Genomic DNA, 18,430 nt, shown 5'->3' on the forward strand with positions numbered 1-18,430 from the left:
CTTGCAAAGTACTGAAGGAACGATTTAACCAAAATAGGATAATATTACCGAAGATCGTACCTCTGTAATCTCTCCGCAATTTGCGCGCTGCAGTTGTGGAGTTGCAGTATGCTTGCATTGAAAGATGATTAATCTAGGGAATAATGTTAAAATGTTGTCCACAGGTATTGCACTGTACCATATTTTGATGTGTGCAGAGCTCCAAGGTTCTGTGACAAGTAGGATTTGGATTCACACAGACATGACAGATTCCCAATCTGTTATGTTATGCAGGACCTAACGGAGTGCAAGAAATCAGGGACGTTTTCCCAGGCTGTTCCCAGGCATCTCTCAGAGACTGGTTGAAGACCAATGGAGTGTTAAGTGTAGGCAGGGGAGGGAATGAAAGTTGCTATAAATGACAAAATTGAAAACGTGTCATACGAATGCAGTCATTACACTTGGCAGCAATTGCCTGTGAAGCACTTTGAGTTATTTTGATACAAGGCACGATAAAAATCATTGTTCTTTCTTCATTTACTGGAACAGAATAGAGGGAGCTACTTTCCTGTGGTTAGAGAATGGGGGGGAAAGGAGCTGCATTGAATCGCGTGAAATGTAGTATTGATCTGCTGATGCATGTGCAGAAGAATTTCATTTTCCACGGTTGAATGTGCTTCCAATGTTTTCTGGTAAGTGCGCTTACGGCGACAGTGTGAAGACGCATTGAGTCACGGTACATGTAGTCTTGACACGACACCACATGACAAACTACCACATGCACACTAACACCGGCTGCATTGAATTACACGTGCACAGTGTAGATTATTGTCTAAATCGGATATCATACGACTTGCGCAAGTTTGCCTGCAACCCGGATTTATGACTTATGTGAGTTTACTGTACTTGCTTCCTCAAAGCTTCACGTTTTTAATTGATAACATACATTTCAATACATTTTGTTTGGCTTATTTTGTCATATGTATTTAGTGTTTTCATTTGGCCACACCCAAAGACTGTATTGATTCATATTATGGTTGAATGAAATTTCACGTAAGAAAAAATCTCAGTTTCTAACGAAACATTGATTCCTGACAATTATACCTTTCAATGAATAAGCATCTTAGACTGATGTGTGTGTGCCCACATCCCAATATTGGGAGAATTTATAGGCATCAACACATGACCAACAATACATGGTCAAGAAAATAAAGTTGACTGGAAAGATCAAGCAGTAAAATACATTCTGATTCATTCGTAGCTTTTAGAGAAACACAAGACCACGGAGAGGATGGTGGAGCTGCTAGACCTCTATCTGGAAGAAGATGAAGCTTTTGCTGCTCTGGTTGAAGCAACCACAGAGCTCTACCAGTACCTGCTGCAGCCATTCAGAGACATGAGGGAGCTCGCCATGTTACGACGCCAGCAGATCAAGGTAAGAGACTCCCCTAATCTGTAAATGTTTGTTTTACTAGTTTTACTACTACTTTACGGCCTTCTACTCCAACATCGTCTTGGAGTCTAAAAACAATCCTAAAATCCTTTTTTTCCACCACCCACTACCTCCTCCGTGGCTCCTCCTCAATCTTCATATCCAATGCCAAGTGCGAGGAGGTCATGGACTTCTTTTCATCTAAAATACACAATATCCGCCAAGCAGCCTCATCCACCTGCCTGTTGTCACCCACCACCACGCCCTCTATTTTTCTACCTCTCTTTGCAACTCCCAGTCGCCTGATGTTCTGTCAGCCCTCATGTCAGAACTCAGGGGCTGGATGAGCGCAAAGTTCCTTCAGCTGAACATTGACAAGACGGAAGCCATACTCTTTGGTTTTCATCAACGTCTAAAATCTCACAGTTCTCACCTCCTCCACCTACCCGACCTCTCCCTAAAACTCTCCAAACCTGTCTGCAACCTAGGCATCAGGTTCGACCCCAATTTATCCTTCCTCCCCCATATCCGGTCCCTCACCAGCACCGCTTTCTTCCACCTCCAATGCATCGCCTGTCTCCGCCAATACCTCTCTCCGACAGCCGCTGAAACCCTAGTCCATGCCTTTGACACCTCTTGGCTGGACTATTCAAACGCCCTCCTCGTCGGTCTCCCCTCCACTACCATCCACAAAATCCAGATTATACAAAACTCTGCTGCCCACATTCTCACCCTCACCAAACTCCGCTCCCCGATCACCCCAGTCCTTGCCAGACTGCACTGGCTGTCTGTCCCAGAGAGGTTCGACTTCAAGATCCTAACCCTTGCCTTCAAATCCCTCCAATTCTTTGCACCACCCTATATTCTCTGACCTCTCTCCTCACAACAGTGCCCGTTGCCTTTGTTCCTCCGGGTCTGGCCTCCTCCTCATCCCCCGAGTCTTCCACTCCACCCTCGGCAGCCATGCCTTCAGCCACTCTCTTCCTATTTTCAGGTCTTGGCTGAAGACCTTTCTTTTTGACCGCGCCTTTGGTCACCTTCCTCCCACTCCCCCTGGCTCGGCCCCGGGATCCGTTACTGTGAAGCGCTCTGAGTCGCCATCCGGCGTGGAGGGCGCTATATAAATCCAAGTTGTTATTGTTGGAATAAATGGACGGGCTTCAAATTACAGTAAATCTCACATAAATTGTATGAATTGGGACCATACATTTAATCTGACTTATGCCAAGTATGAGTTATGTCAAATTTGCATAGAATATAAACTCTTGCATGGGACTTGGGCAGATGTAACACTTGGGCGATTTTACGATTTACACATTTCAGACTTATGTGGATTTTACTGTAACTGCCTTGTATTGCAAAGACTTCCACAAAGAGGAATACAGTGCACATTTCAACCCCCACCCCCTCCCTTTCCCATTGTGCAGTTTGTTCATTTAACTCATGTGGGGATAGTGTTGTTTAAAACATCATTGGAATCCTGCCACATCTCAAGGGCGTGGAAGATTTGGAGATCGCTTCCAACTTTTCTGGTTTTACTCAGTGTTGAGCTGTAATCAGTAAAGGAATTATATGCAGAACTTTGAGTGCACTTGCCTCAGCGCCTCATCGCGCAATTTCAGGGCTGCTAATCATCGGTTCTCGGGGTCCGTACACAGTTTATCAGTCTTCTGAACCCTGTCAGTTGCTGCCTCTCATGCCAAGCTGCCCAACGGATATGGGGCAATTGGAAAGCGCTTTCAGTTTACCCACTGAGCGGATCATGTATTTCTTCTCTGCCTTAATACAAGAAGTATTCTTGAAAATAGTAAAATTCTGAGCTAATATATCCAAATTGACCAAATTAATTGGTTGCTCTTCTCATTGCTGTTTATGGTATAGATTGCCCAGTGAGTTGGCCTATGTAATCACTTTTTAAATCATTTAAATTTTGTAAACAGCTTCATGTGTTCATGTGTTCATGTTCAGCTTCATGTGAAAGATACTATATAAATGCAAGTTATTGTTATCTGAGCAGATTTGATGGGCTGAATGGCTTACTTCTGTTTGATACGTCTCTAAGTTACAGCGTGTTTTTTGAATACTATTCCAGACAGTCTGGAAACTAACCACCTTGGGTCATTCTTTGATGATGTATTTCTTTGTTCAGTAGATTTCTAATGTCCCAAATTCCACTTAACTTTAGTCTATATGGCCACTTGTGTCTTAATTGATGATCGAGCAGAATTGTGGAAAATTCTTAACTCCCAATTTGGAAGCTATTTCTTTCTAAGACCTGTAGAAAACCGGTTTCCAAATTAAGATTGAATTCAAGGTTTATCCACAGTTCTGTGAAATCTTAAATTATAAAAGAAAATTGACTTACAGTCTGACTAGATGTAATTATGGTCATCTTTGTTTATGCCTCTTGTGTTTTTTTTCTGATGAGTTTATGACTTATTTCATAAAACTTATGCACTAAAGAAAGATAGTTTTAACATTCCCAGCACAAACTAGCCATGCGAATTGAGCTCGAAGATGTGATAAAGAGCTATATCAAACGCAAGGATATTATTATATTTTTGAAAATGTCTTGAACCAAGTTCCCAGAATTGAAGTATCAAATTCACAGCATTGTTTGGTCTCAGTGCCATTTCACAAGATCAAGTTAGTTGTGGAGCTAGTTTAAATATTTGGCTTGAGGACACAATACAGAAGCAAAACAAAACACTTGTTTTAAGATAGTTCTTGAAGCTGCAGCAAGTGTGGCTCCACTGCCATCAAGCAGCTAATACTTTTGCGAGTGGTCAGAGTGGGAATCAACAGTCCCTCCATGTGTGATTACATTCTATGTCTTATTAAAATACAAGAATATCTAGAAGTAAATAGGATCGCTTTTCTGAGGATAATAATCCCTCAAAAAAAACAATAATAATTTGGTCACTCAATCCACGACTGTTTGTGGGACACTGCTGCGTGCAATTGGCTGCCGTGTTTCGCCCACAAATGCACAGTCAATTCATTTTGCAGTATATTCTGTAAAGCGCTTTGAGACGTCTTGAAGGCGTGAAAAGCGTTTAATCAAATGCAGGATTATTATTATCTGAATTGTGTCTTTCAACGCAATTTAACAAAATGCTGGTTATGGAAATTTGTTTACTTTTAACAGAAAATCTTTGTAATATTCAGACTAGTTTGTTTTCAGTCTGCACTTCCTACATTCTCTATTTGGCCTGTGACCAAGAAATGGCCTAACCCTGCCTGTGCCTTGTTACCTAACTGCCGACAGCTGTCTACGTACCTGTGACTGTGAATTTACGAATGTTGTGCAACCCGATATGCGACTAACCCAGGTATTTAAACTTTGCAGTTGGCAACGCATTTTTTAAAAAGTGCTCCCAGTGTTTTTTGTTATGAAGTGCTCAATCAGTCTAAAGTCATACAGGTCTAAAGTGAGGATTGTGGGAACAATGCAAGAACGTAGTCAGTGATTTAACTGCTTTTAACACTGACGTACAGAAGTGAAATCTTTCATTAGCAAAATATTTCCTTGTGATCAGTAACAGGGCAGGTGTTGTATCTTAAGTAGATCAAGAGCAAATTTCTGGGCAGCATCTTTGAATAATATTGTCTTTGATATTCATTTGTGCCAATTAAGTTTAGTCTGCTACCTTGCCAAGCTCACATTCAAGGTGTGCAGTGTGCAGACATCCCAAGGTTAGCAATACTTAAGGGGTGGCTAAAGCCAATTTGTTTGAACCTGCTTGTCTCCTGAAGATGGGAGTAAGGTTTGGAAGTAATATTGATATTAATAATCGCTCAAGAGTTTTACTAGGGAACTTTTTTTAAGCAAGACATGAATTCTGAGCTGCAGGGTTAAATAGCTATGGCAAATCAAACTAACAAAAAATTATTGGTGAAGGTTGTCTGGGATGTTATTGAAATAACAGTTCAATTCTGCTGAGAATTCTTCTCACAGCACTTAATAAATGGGTCTTAGTCATTTGAGGTTGCTTGCCATGGGAAATTCTCTGCAACAAAATGTTGCTGGAGTGGAGTCCTGTAGCTCAGTGGTTAGAGCACTCGCTTTGCAAGCGAGAGACCTGAGTTCAATCCCCGGCAGGTCAGGGCGAAACCTTGGGCAAGTTTCCTTACTCCACACAGAGCCTAATAATAATCCCTCCAAAACCAAAAACAATAATAAATTGGTCATTTTCAATCTACGACTGTTTGTGGGACATTGCTGTGCGCAATTGGCTGCTGCGTTCGCCCACAAATATACAGTCAATTCACTTTACAGTGTGTTCTGTGAAGCGCTTTGGGACGTCCTCCCGACGTGAAAAGCGCTATATCAAATGCAAGGATTATTATTATTATTATTGCTGAAGCAGAGTCCCATGAACTGTTGTAAAGGGAATTTGATGCTTGAAAACGAGAGGGGGAGTAAGCAGGAGAATATGGAAGAAAAACAACCAGCAGAGACTTGATGGGCTGACTAACTTGCTTCTGTGCTGTAACCTTCTTTGATTCTAGATGCTCCTGAAGATGTTACTGCTATATAAGTGTTATTACTGCTTAGATATAAGCACTTGCATGAAAACATGGGAATTGTGGTACTAGATAAGACAACAGAGCCTGCTACACACAAGAGACCCTATGCACTGACAGTTGTGGAGAGCTAAAGCTGTATAGATTCCATTGAGAGTACTGTCTGGCAAGTTCCCTGCTGACCACTAGACCACCCTATCTGTTAGGGCTTTGGCTTGCAGGGTTAGCAGTAGAGCGGAAAGAATCCATAGCCCCAGTAACTGGTCTGCCCTCTAAATGCAAACCCTTAACTGGGAGTTCCTTTTGACCTGAAAGGCGCTATATAAATGTAATTTCTTGTTGTTGTTGCTGATGATCCAGACTGGTTGGTCTGTCATTAGCAGTGCCTTGCAGTACAGCAAATCTGTCTAACTCAGAAGATTACTGAGACCGCCACAGAAGGTCGATTCAATTCCAATACTCCGTTGCCAAGCATTTCACCTCAGAGTCAGCTTAGTCCCTCTTACCTCCCCAACTCTCTGAGGAAATATAGGGAACAATATCAAAAACTGAATGGAATGGGCAGGACTATGGAGAATGATTCATATTCTGGTTCTACATTAACAAATAGTACTTCGTTATTGTTCAGTGTTGAACTCAGTGCCTCCTTCAAGCTAGTTGCCCTGGTTTTATGATTAAAGATCATCAGGTATGTCAAAACCCAGAAATTTCAAAAGGTTAGGTACTTTTTGTTGTCTCATGACCTATGTCTCTCTGGTATTTTCCTTTGGTAAGAAAGATTTCTTTCTCTTGCTGTCGTTACAAATTGCAGCTTTACATTTTGTTTTTAAATTCCTGCTAGCATCAGTTTATATATTGACCACAGAGAGCCCTGCTCTATTGCTGACAGCCACATATTAGCAATAACATCAGTATGTTGCTTCAGGTATTTTTCCTCTGTTTACCTAACAGTAAGTAAGAACGTAGTTGTTAATCAGTTGGTGGATCGCTTTCTGAGGATAATAATCCCTTTTTAAAAAAATTTGGCCAATCACTCCACAATTGTTTGTGGGACACTGCTGTGCACAATTGGCTGCCACCTTTCCCTCATAAAATACAGTCACTGCACTTTGCTGTGAAGCTCTTTGAGACGTCTTGAAGACACTATATCAAATGCAAGGATTATTATTATTAACCTGTTACATCCTGCACGCCTTGATTGTTAACCCATTCGGTGTACAATGAATGTAAGAATTATTAGGGCAGGAAACATTGAGCCCTTCCCTCCTTGATAGCTCTCAACCCAAGTTATTATTCCTGGACTCTTTCTTTCTGGAAACACTTAAGCTCCCCTTAACCTTGATTGTACTGCCTGCTTCAGTTGCCTCTGCTGATAACTAATTCCACAAGTCGAATGCAGTTTTTCTTCTTCAAAAACAAATGTCCTTGGCTTCCCTTCTTACTTTTAACTTAATGGCTGTTGTAACACTATAACTTACTGTATAAATATTTAGTACCTTTCAATTAAAATAAATGTCCCATAATGTTTGTAGAATGAGATTAATTAGAAGTGAATGTTGTCATAGAGTTAAAGTATCAGGGAATTTGCGCTCTGCCAATTATCTGCATGTCCATTTATTCGTATAGAGCTTCAGCGTGGGAGTTGAATGCAGGGCCTGCAAGAGACCAGCAAACATACTGTTATGTACAAGGTTTCTAGGGTCAAAGTGACCTCACCTACACTTTGATCCTAACTTCACCTGCATGTGTACAATTGTGAAATATAACATAGAACAAAGCCATTTTGTGTGCTGCTCTTTGACTCCATTCAGACTCATTTACTATCTTTTCCTTATACCAAGGTAATTTCATATTTTTAGATATCTGTCCAATTTTCTCTTGAAATGTAATATGGATTATGCCTTTTTTCAAATTATAGAGAGAGATAGAAAATCAGTGAGTGAGAGAGAATTGGAGGGAGAAAAAGAATGAGTAAGAGTCAGTGAGTTTCCACGCCAGAGTTCACTGGCTCCCTATCACAGAATGCATCGACTTCAGGATCCTCACACTCATCTACAAATGCTTTCACGCCCTGGTGTCCCCTACCACTCTGACCTGCTTACTTGCCACTCCACTACCTACGCTTGCCTGGCTCCGGCTTCCTGCTTGTCCCTCGTTCCCTCCGGTCCACCATTGGCAACTGCTTTCAGCTATTATGAGTTGGCCATAGGTACATTCAAATTGTCTTTATCTCTTGAATTCATGAACAGGAGTGGTGGATTATTTTAGTCCAGTTTAAGTAGGTTGGTGAAGGTTGTGCTAGTTGTCCAAAACTATGTGTGGATGCCAGAACACTTGCATTTCTTTTTATGTTTTATTCACTGTTTGACTGCCGGTAGCTTTGGAGAATTTCAGCTCACACCCAGTTACACTGACAGGAGCCCGGTCATACAGGTACCCAGATAGTGTGTCTGTACCACTGTAATATTAACTCTACACTGTCCTAAGCCTTTGCTTCTGCTGGCTTTCTTTTCCCTCTTTCCTCTTCCATAAATCACTAACTTAAATAACTTTATTTCCACCTCATATACAATTTATGTACTTCTTTCCCAGCCTCAACTTGTTAAAATTTTACTTGATTAGCTTGGTACCAATGCCTAATTTAGAGTTTGATTCCATTGAAACCCTTCGGCCTCTGTTTGGATTGAAGCTGTTTTCATTGAATCAAGTGCAAATTGCCATTATTTTGATATAGACCTGATCAGACCTTTCGAAACCAATCAAAAAAAAATAAAAATTTTTTAGTTACCACCCTCTAACCTCTGGAGCTCCCTCCATCTTACTCTTTATCTACCCCCCACCCGTCTTTAAATCCCACTAAAAAAGCCCTCTCCCTTCTCTCCAGCTTGGCGTCCGAGCCTGTCATTGTGCAGTCCTCCAAGATGCCATTGATATACGTGAAGGGTGCAATGTACATGCAAGATGTTATTTGGTCTGCAGCGCAAGCTGATTGTGCTCAAATAAGATACCCTGCATATAAGACATAAGGTGTTCAAGAACAAGCCTGGCTAAATTATGGTCAACAGAGTCTGAATGGATACCAGCTTTCTATCACTTTTGTGAATGAATGTGAGACGTGCAGATGTTAACACTATTATCTTTTAGATCATGTTACTACTTACACAGATAGCGCTGTGACTTCAAGAAAGGCTCACCTGAGATCAACTCTTTTCATAAGTGGAGAACGGCTGTCTCTCTATTGACTGCTATCAACACAACACTGAAGGCTTTTTTTTAAAAAAAGATATGCAAATTGCCTGAAATCAACTTATAGATCAAGAATTTATATTTTGCCTTCAGGAACTCTTATCTGTGATTTGCAAAGAATAACATCAGCTTGCTTAGGGAGAAGGGAGGAGATAAACTGAGGGTTTTCCATTGAGAAAGCACAGAGGGAACTAATGGAAATAATCCAAGGGGAGAATTGAGAATTGGGTTGAATTGTTACTGTTGTAGAGTTCAGCCAAGACTGAAGCTCGGGCTTTTAATTTTGTTTGCGGGGGTTACGCTGCGCATAATTCAACCAGGTTTGTTCTTGAGCACCTGGTTATCTTGTCTGCGGTATAATCAGCTGCTTTGCTTCCTTTCAGAAAATACTATATGGTGTGTCTGGTCTATTAATAGTGATCTCTTCCTGCCCCACTTCTTGTTCATCTCATCTCTGTCTGTGTTCAATTCAGACCTATCTCTTCGACCATGCCTGAATCACCTCCTCCCCTCCCTTCCCCCCCCCCCCCCCCCGCCACACACACACACACACACGTCTCCCCTATCCGCCCCACCATCGTAAAGGTCTCTGACACATTATTCTGTGTGAAGGACGCTGTATAATTGTTGTGTGTTGTTTGTTGTTGTGTCAGTACTGGAAAGTCAAGGCTCCTGGAAAGTTTGAACCTAGAATCTTGAACTATTGCACATTTCTGTTTTCCTAATAGATTTTGTAGACCTCTCGACTCTCTACCCCCTCCTCGCTCTCTCCCTTCCCTCCCCTGACCATTTCCCCCCTGCTCGGGTCCCGACCCAACTGACCAGCGCTTTGGGACGTCCTCCCGACGTGAAATGTGCTCTATAAATGAAATCTTGTTGTTGTTGTTTGTAGATTATTCTCTTTGACCGTGCTTTCGATCTCCCTGCTCCTCCCCCCGCCCCCCCCACCCCCCCACCCACCCACCCTGACCCCCAGTTTGGGTCCGTAACTCTGTCTGCCCAGCGCCTTGGAACGTCCTCCCGACGTGAAAGGTGCTTTACAAATGTAATTTTATTGTTATTGTTGTAGGTTTGACTGTCGCTGTGTATTCTGTAGCTATATGTGTAATTAATCTGCCAAGCCACTGTTTATGAAATGTTAAAGTATCTTCTAGTTATCAGGTCTGTGTTAATACAGTAGAGCCGGGTATGATGCAGTTATTAGAATCGGAAAAACCCCCAACCCACATTATGAAGGGGCCATATAGTTGTTTTTACTCTGTGTGCTGCCAGCTGGCTCCCTTCCTCTGCTTAAAAAAAATAACACATAGGGAACTAACGATATTAATCCCAGCAGGAGATGAGCAGAATTGTTATAAATTGTCTTTCTGACTGCCAAACTCAGGTATGAGGTTGCCATTCACCGATATCATTTCCTGTGCACTGAACACATACGATGGGCAGGAAGTGACTTTGGCCACAACCTCATCACCTGGAAGTCGGCCATTTCCAGTGCTTTGAAAGCCCAAATGGTCAACCTCCAGGTCATTATGTTGATGTTGGTGGCAATAACCTAATGATCCTGAAGTCATCCATTTTATGTCAGCCTGGTGCAATTGTTAGCACTCTCGTCTCCGAGTCAGAAGTTTGTGGGTTCAAACCCCACGTCAGGAACTCATTGTCTAAACTGACAGTGTAATAATGCAGTGATGGGTGTGCTGCATTGTTGGAGATGCCGTCCTTCAGACAAGATGTTAAACCAAGGCCCCATCTTCCTGTTCAGGTGGATATTAAAGATCCCATGCTACTATTCAAGGAGAGAGTTTCTCCCGGTGTTTTGGTCCACAATCACCCAAATAAAGTTGATTGTTCTCTTTGTGGCTGTGTTTGGGACATTACTGTGTACAAAATTGGTTGTCGCATTTGCCCTCAAAAACATTATCACTTTATAATAAATGCTGTGAAGTGCTTTGGGACATCCTGGCATGTAAAGCAATACAGTATATGAAATGCAAGGATGATTTATATTATTTTTAGGGAGAGTCTGGCCATCGAACCAAAGTGAGCCAGCTTGCTGCGGGAATTAATATTGGATAGTGTCTGTACACCATTGCACTATAAGCAAATCCACATTCTATCTGGCTTCTACTGTAGTTACAAGAAAGTCTTATCGTAGTTAAGAGCTTACGACAAGTTCTAGAGTTTTGAGTATTTTTTAAAAAAATGCCAGCAAAGAGGGTAGTTTAACAAACTACTGTAATGTGTTTTGTGTGGTGGGAAAGAAAGGGAGCAAGAGAGAACCACTTAGTCTGAATCTCGTGGAAAGAATTACCAAGTGGCATATAATATTGTGTGATCAGCTGCCGAGTACTCTTTAGTGTCATAGTCTTGTGTTGGTACATGTGAAATGGTGTGTGACGAATTGTAGAGTGTAACTTGGAATTGCAGGCCTGTTTATGTTGGTGCATGTTATGTTGCTGATTGATAAACTGTAAGTGATTACTATTACGATGCTGTACTTGTAGACTGTAATGCAAAAGTTACATGTCAGTATTTGGTAGGTGCCATGTCATATATTTAGTGTTTTGCCTTGGGAGGAATCTCCTCTGCAAGTGTTGAACAAGTAGTTTTTATTTGTTGTTTCCTTGATGGAGGGAGGTAAATAATCTGTTACGAAAATTAATTTGCTAACAAAGAGTATTGGTCAATTTGTGTCCGTGATGGGAAGCTAGAGAAAGAAGTACATGAGGGAGAAAGGAATAGAAGGTTATGCTGATAGGCTTAGTTGAGCAGGAGGTGGCTCATGTGGAGCATAAATGCCGGCATAGACCAGTTGGGCTGAATGGCCTGTTTCTGTGTTGTATGTTCTATGTAATTCTATGGAGAGCTAAAGGTTTTTAGTTCCTGGCTTGTTTGGTTGCTGATAATAGCGGTTGCATAGAATGATTGTGTTTATTTTTGGATAAAACTTTACATGAACAATTGTTAGAGAAGATAGGGGTGGGAGAGGGAACATTTAAAAACCCTACCAATAGAGCATGAATTACTAACATTGTGTGTGTGATCAGTTAAGAACGACTACCCTGCCAGTAACGTTGTGACCCAAAGTGATTGATCGACATGTTTGGGAGCAATGTATATTGCATTAGTGTAATGTGCCATGCTGCTGAAGGGCTGAGTTTTCAGTTGCAGATCAATATTAGCAGAGATGTACTGGGCTTGCACTTTGGGGATTTTTTTGGATTAATTAAGAGGTTTTGAGATCACACGGGTCCCCAAAAATATACTACCAAATCCTCTTTGGCTGTTCTTCAGCAGAAATGAAATATTGTAACCTTTTACCAGGAAATATAAAATGCATAGGTAGAGTGGACATTGTTTTGTGATTGTGCATAAGCGAGATGCAGAGAGAGAACATGGGGGAGGTGCGAATGAATATCTGAGTATCTGGAAATGAGTAGCCTTGTCTTAAATCTTTTACCCTGTGTGAGATTATTGATTTAATGGATGCTCTATAAATTGATACTACACGTGGCACTTTTGCTCTAGTCGCTGATTTTGTTTTCTCTATTGTTCAGAGAAGAACATAATGGCCCTATAACCATTTAACCTGGTATCTTAGAATCTGCCACAGTTTGCACTTTTATTTCTCTTTATCAGAGTAGTTTATCAGCATAATAAATCCTTGCAGTTTTTATTGTTTGTGATTAGGAGATTTTGATTAAACTCTGTAAATTAAACTTCACCCGAACAGCAATTATAAATGTTCGTCTTAACTTTCACTCACACAGAGTAAAAGATTGATTAATTACTGTCAATTTAATGAATGTTCATTCTTAAAAGGCTAGTTTTTACATTTTATATATAAGAGGCTGTCTATTATAGCGTGGACATGATAAGGCATCACAGTATATTTTTGGAGGGTCAGCCGGGTGTTTGACACATATGGAAACCTATCACCATGCTTAGGAGTATCCAAACCAAGCTGAGATTTCCATGCATCCTATTTACTTGTGGAAATACCACAGGTAGATTGTTGGAATGGACTGCGCACTCTCTCCCTGGAGGGAGGCATCCTGCCTACCTAATTCTGGAAAGTATTAGGCGCAGGTTGGCAAAAAACAAGGCTTGGAGACCCTAGAGTGTGCGTTGGAGTACTGCTGGAGTCTAGCCAGCTAAAACAGTATAGCTTGCCATCGAGAGCATTGCCTGGCAAGTTTCCCGCTGCTTTATCAGCTAGGATCCTGGTTCCCATTAATGCTTTGGCTTGCAGGTTAACAGGAGCAGAGTGCGAAGTGTCCTTGCCCCCAGTGACTGATCTACCCTTACAAGTCCTGCTGATGAGCCAGCCTGACTGTGCTATCATCGGCAGTGCCCTGGAATACTGCGGAACCGTTTGGCTCAGGAACCGAACCAATGAGACCGCCAAAGAGGGCTAGCTTGATTACGATACTCCTCTGCCATGCATGTCACCTTGGAGCCAGAGACATTATATCAACAAGAACAAAATTATAATAATCCTTGCATTTGATATAGCGCTTTTCACGTCTTCTCGACGTCTCAAAGCGCTTCACAGAATATACGGTAAAGTGAATTGACCGTATATTTGTGGGCGAAACACGGCAGCCGATCGCGCACAGCAGTGTCCCACAAACAGTCGTGGATTGAAAATGACCAATTTATGATTGCTTTGTTTTGGAGAGATTATTATTAGGCGTGTGGAGTAAGGAAACTTGCCCAAGGTTTCACCCTGCCTGCAATTGAACCCAGGTGTCTCGCTTGCAAGGCGAGTGCTCTAAAATTATATTTGTATAGTGCGTTTCACGTCGGGAGGACATCTCAAGGTGCTGGACAGTCAGTGTTTCGGAGGCGAGTTCGGGATCAGGGAGAGTGGAGGGCATGGGGTGAAGGAGGGTGATCCAAGAGGAGAGTCTTGACACGGGTCTTGAAGGAGGCAAGGGAGGGCGCAAGGCAGAGGAACTACGGGATAGTGTTCCAGAGGGTGGGGGCAGAGTGGTAAAAGGCTGGCCCACCAATGGTGGAGCGGGTGAGACGGGGGATATGAAGCAGGCCGGAGCCTTCTGAGCGGAGGGAGTGGGCAGATTGGTAGAGGGTTAGGAGGTTGCAGAGGTAGGGGGAAACGAGGCCATGGAGGACTTTGAAGGTGAGTACCAGGATCTTGAACTGTATCCTCTGTGTGATGGGAAGCCAGTGGAGTCGAGCGAGGATGGCTCACGGAGCCTAGTGCGGGAGAGGACATGGGCTGCAGAGTTCTGGATGATCCGCAGCCTATGGAGGGAGGAGTTGGGGAGGCCGACAAGCAAGGAGTTTGCATAGTCAAGCCTGGATGTTATGAATGTGTGTATGAGGGTCTCGGCAGCCTGCGGTGTGAGACAGTGGTGGAACCGGGTGATGTTGCGGAAGTGGCAGAAGGCAGAGCGGGTCATGGCACGGATGTGGGGTAGAAAGGATAGTTGAGGGTCAAACAAGATGCCAATGTACCGGACTGGCTTAGGAAGGTGGAGTGTGCATCAATGGATAGTGATGCTATCAGCGTCTGAGATGTGGAGGCGCTGACGGGAGCCAATCAGGAGAGTCTCGGTCTTGTTGACGTTCAACTGAAGAAAGTTTGCTCTCGTCCAGGACTTGATGTCTGACAGACATTCTGTCAGGACAGAAGTGGTCCTGGAGTCAAGGGAGGACGCAGAGTGAGTTGGGTAAAAATAATGGGAATTATTATTATAATTGCACTTTATAAGGTTCCTTGAACAGCCATGAGGTGAATGAGCAGGTTATCTGGGACATTGTTGTGTAGGATACCTAGTGAAATTTCTTTCTCTTTTCTAATGGTTTTATGGAACAAACAGTGGGGACCTTGGTTTAATGTCTGTCTCGTGTGAACGATGGGATCTCTTAACAATCCTTCGCTCACTCAGTACCACACTGGAGCATCAGTCTAGTTCCGCCACCTCCGCAAGTCAATTAAACTCTGCTAACAGTCACCAGAGAAACTGAAGGAGAAAGAAACAACAACAATTATGCTGTTATGCTGATCGATTATGTATTTGTTAAGCAGTGTTGACTTGCATTTAAATGTGTTGGGTTTGTTGGAGGAGCGTGAGAAAAAGATGGAGAGCTAAGGGATTCTATAGTCTTCAAGATCATGGGAAAGAATGATTTCAAGCAGAGGGGAGGACCATGGACTGTGCCATTGGTGATTGGGATGGTGCAAGTAAACCCGGAGCAATGCTTTCCGATGCGCCAAGTTAGAAGGACAAGAGAGTGTAAGTTCAGGATTGTGAAAGCCAAGTGTAAGATAGACCCCAGCAAGTATTTATTTACACAGAGGGACGTCAACATCTGGAAATGGTTTCCAGCAAGAGTGATGACCAGTCACTGAACTCATTTCAAAAATGTCTCTAACGGGAAGATAATAGAATTGGTTGCCTGCAAGATTGAGATGAAATGGGCCGAACTTCTTTTGTAATCTTGTAAAATATGTTTTTTAATGTGATGTGGTGACTCTCGATTTATTGACCCTGTATCCTGTTGTTACTAGCTTTGATACCAGTTTGAGGGTTGCGGTCACTCTGATATGTGTTCAGTCAAATGTCTTTCATCTGGTTGAATACTTTTGATAATTATCCTTATCTATAACGTTGAAACATTGCAAAACACTTGTAGTTAAGTTTAGTGACTATTTTGGTAGGTAAATGTGGAAGCTAGTTTGTGTGCAGCGAGGCCCTACAACAGCCATGAGGTAAATGACTAATTAATCAGGGATTGTTGGCTTGTACACCGTGATACACTTCCTTCTCTTTTCAAATTGTATCATGAGATTTTTAAAGGATTTTTTAAAAAAGTAAAATTATGTAGCTTTAGACTCAAATTGTACGTTTTCTTCAAAATTTGTTTAGAAGTTGCGTGAAGTTTAATTTCAGTTCTGTTTTGAGCACACGTTGGGAACACTGGGGCTTGTGCTCATTAAAATACATCAGGGGAGGCTGCAGTTCAGATAGCGCAGCATTCAGTGTGTTTGAAACATAAGAATGCAGATAATCTTTGTGAGTTTACATCATCTAATCTCCCTCAGACTTGTAGCACATTCAGTTGTCTATTATTTCACATAACACATTTATATAAAAAACTGCATTTGATACAGAACCTACAAAATACACTTTACAATTAAAAATCCCGTGAAGCTTTTTGGGACATTCTCCCGACAGGAAAGACGCTATTATCAAATTCCAGAATTATTATTGTAGAGCCTAGTAGATTAAGAATGACTCAAAGTGCTTCACAAAATTTCTGACCACCCATGTATAAAGTGATATCAACAGCGAGTCTATGTAAACTGATGTTAACAATGAATATATCAGTACATTACCAGTGAACATAGACTGTGACTTCAAATTCCAACATGGAGCTCGACCCTTATAACCTTCTGACCTAGAGGCCTGATTGCTACCAACTGAGCCAAACTGGCATCTCATTCCCTAATCATGTAGACGTCAAAAATACAAAGCCTTTCTTCAGGAGCACCTCTGTAGCAGAATGAACCAAATTGCTGCTCTGAAAATACAGTGAATTAAAGATAGCGTACCTTCACCCAGATCAGAGGCTTTATTTTACTATTGTGTGGAAATGTTAAGATCATTCTCGATAAGGTAACTAGATGTTACTGGCCGTTCCTTCAGTGAAGTGGTCGACCAACAAAATAAATCAAGAGAAAACTGGAATCACAATATTGATTTAAAACATACTCACCTAGATTAGTGTGAATGCTCGACAGGCCACTTCACGACAGTCCCATGGACCACTTCCGGCCCACAGGCCATGGATTGTCCACCACAGCTCAGGGCCTTAGAGTGGGAGTACATATGACTGGAGCCTCTGCTCTTTAGTTTTTTGTTTCAACCACAACTTGGGGCGAGGGGAGATACACAGAACAAATGTAGGTCACGCTGACTTGGCACTAACTCACAGCTCCCATTGGTTGTGCAAAAGGGGCAATGTCAAGTCTCTAGAATTAGGGCACATGTTCAGGACAAGTCAGACTAAAAGGGAGATAGGTCAGCATGGAATCGTTATTGATAGAAAGAAATTCTAACATGAAATTGGCGTATGATTTCTTGATTCCGTTGCCAAACGTGGAGTCCTGTAGCTCAGTGGTTAGAGCACTCGCTTTGCAAGCGAGAGACCTGAGTTCAATTCCAGGCAGAGGGCGAAACCTTGGGCAAGTTTCCTTACTCCACACGCCTAATAATAATCCCTCCAAAACCAAAAACAATAATAAATTGGTCATTTTCAATCTACGACTGTTTGTGGGACATTGCTGTGCGCAAATGGCTGCTGCGTTCGCCCACAAATATACAGTCAATTCACTTTACTGTGTGTTCTGTGAAGCACTTTGGGACGTCCTCCCGACGTGAAAAGCGCTATATCAAATGCAAGGATTATTATTATTATTGTATATAAATCTGTGTTTGTGTGTGCTATGTAATATCTGAGGTACATGTCTATCATTTCATAGTCCGCCCTATGCATATTGCATTCACGTTAGGAAAAACAACGGAAACATCCAGAAGGCAGGAAGAGAGTGTCCAACGTCTTGCCCAGCCCCATTGTTGTCAGTAGGAGAAAAAGTTTCTGGTACATTTTGCCTGCCTCTCCCTCTCCCCCGCCGCCCATGACATGATCATTCAAATACTTTGCGTCTCTGATCAAGGGTCATTTTAAACTATTTTAAGCTCTTAGTATTTCAGTGTTTGCTTGTTTTTTGTTTTCCTGTTTCCTGTATTGGATTGCAATCAAGCAGCGATTCTTTATGCATGAGCCTCGACACTGAGTATCAGCAGTCTGTTAGATCATGAGAGATGGGAGGGGGAAGTGAAGCCAAGTCCGATACTGTTTTTATCCCATACCCACACGCATGCAGTTTGCAGCAGAGGCCACTGGTTAAATTAACAGGAGTGGGAACCATAGCTGTGTAATCTCCCACTCTCTCCCCTCCCCAGCTATCTTCTTGCTCTGATTGTATATTTATTCCCATTCCTCCTCCTCCTATAGTCCAGAAGTCATCTGGCTTAAATCAACTAACTTGGGCAGCCAAGGGCTCAAACATGGGACTACCCATGGCTGGATGGCTTTAGCCAATGTACCATTGAAATGTGTAGTTCCTGTTCAAATTTAATTCATAGAGGTTTTAGTACACTTAAACCACCAGAAAGGAGCTCGGTTTAACGACTCGTCCCAAGGATGGCATTT

At 42.2% G+C, this 18,430-nt stretch overlaps 1 protein-coding gene across 1 annotated transcript in view; it reads left to right on the plus strand.

Moving 5' to 3' along the window:
- LOC103177767 (junction-mediating and -regulatory protein) overlaps positions 1 to 18,430 on the plus strand; it is an 85,479-nt gene that overhangs the window by 19,185 nt on the left and 47,864 nt on the right. The window contains exon 2 of the mRNA XM_007892082.2: positions 1,241 to 1,414. Coding sequence (XP_007890273.1) covers positions 1,241 to 1,414 — 174 coding nt within the window. The remainder of the gene's footprint in view (positions 1 to 1,240; positions 1,415 to 18,430) is intronic.

The sequence above is a fragment of the Callorhinchus milii genome, unplaced genomic scaffold, assembly GCF_018977255.1.
Source record: "Callorhinchus milii isolate IMCB2004 unplaced genomic scaffold, IMCB_Cmil_1.0 Scaffold1, whole genome shotgun sequence".
In the NCBI taxonomy this organism is placed as follows: Eukaryota; Metazoa; Chordata; class Chondrichthyes; order Chimaeriformes; family Callorhinchidae; genus Callorhinchus; species Callorhinchus milii.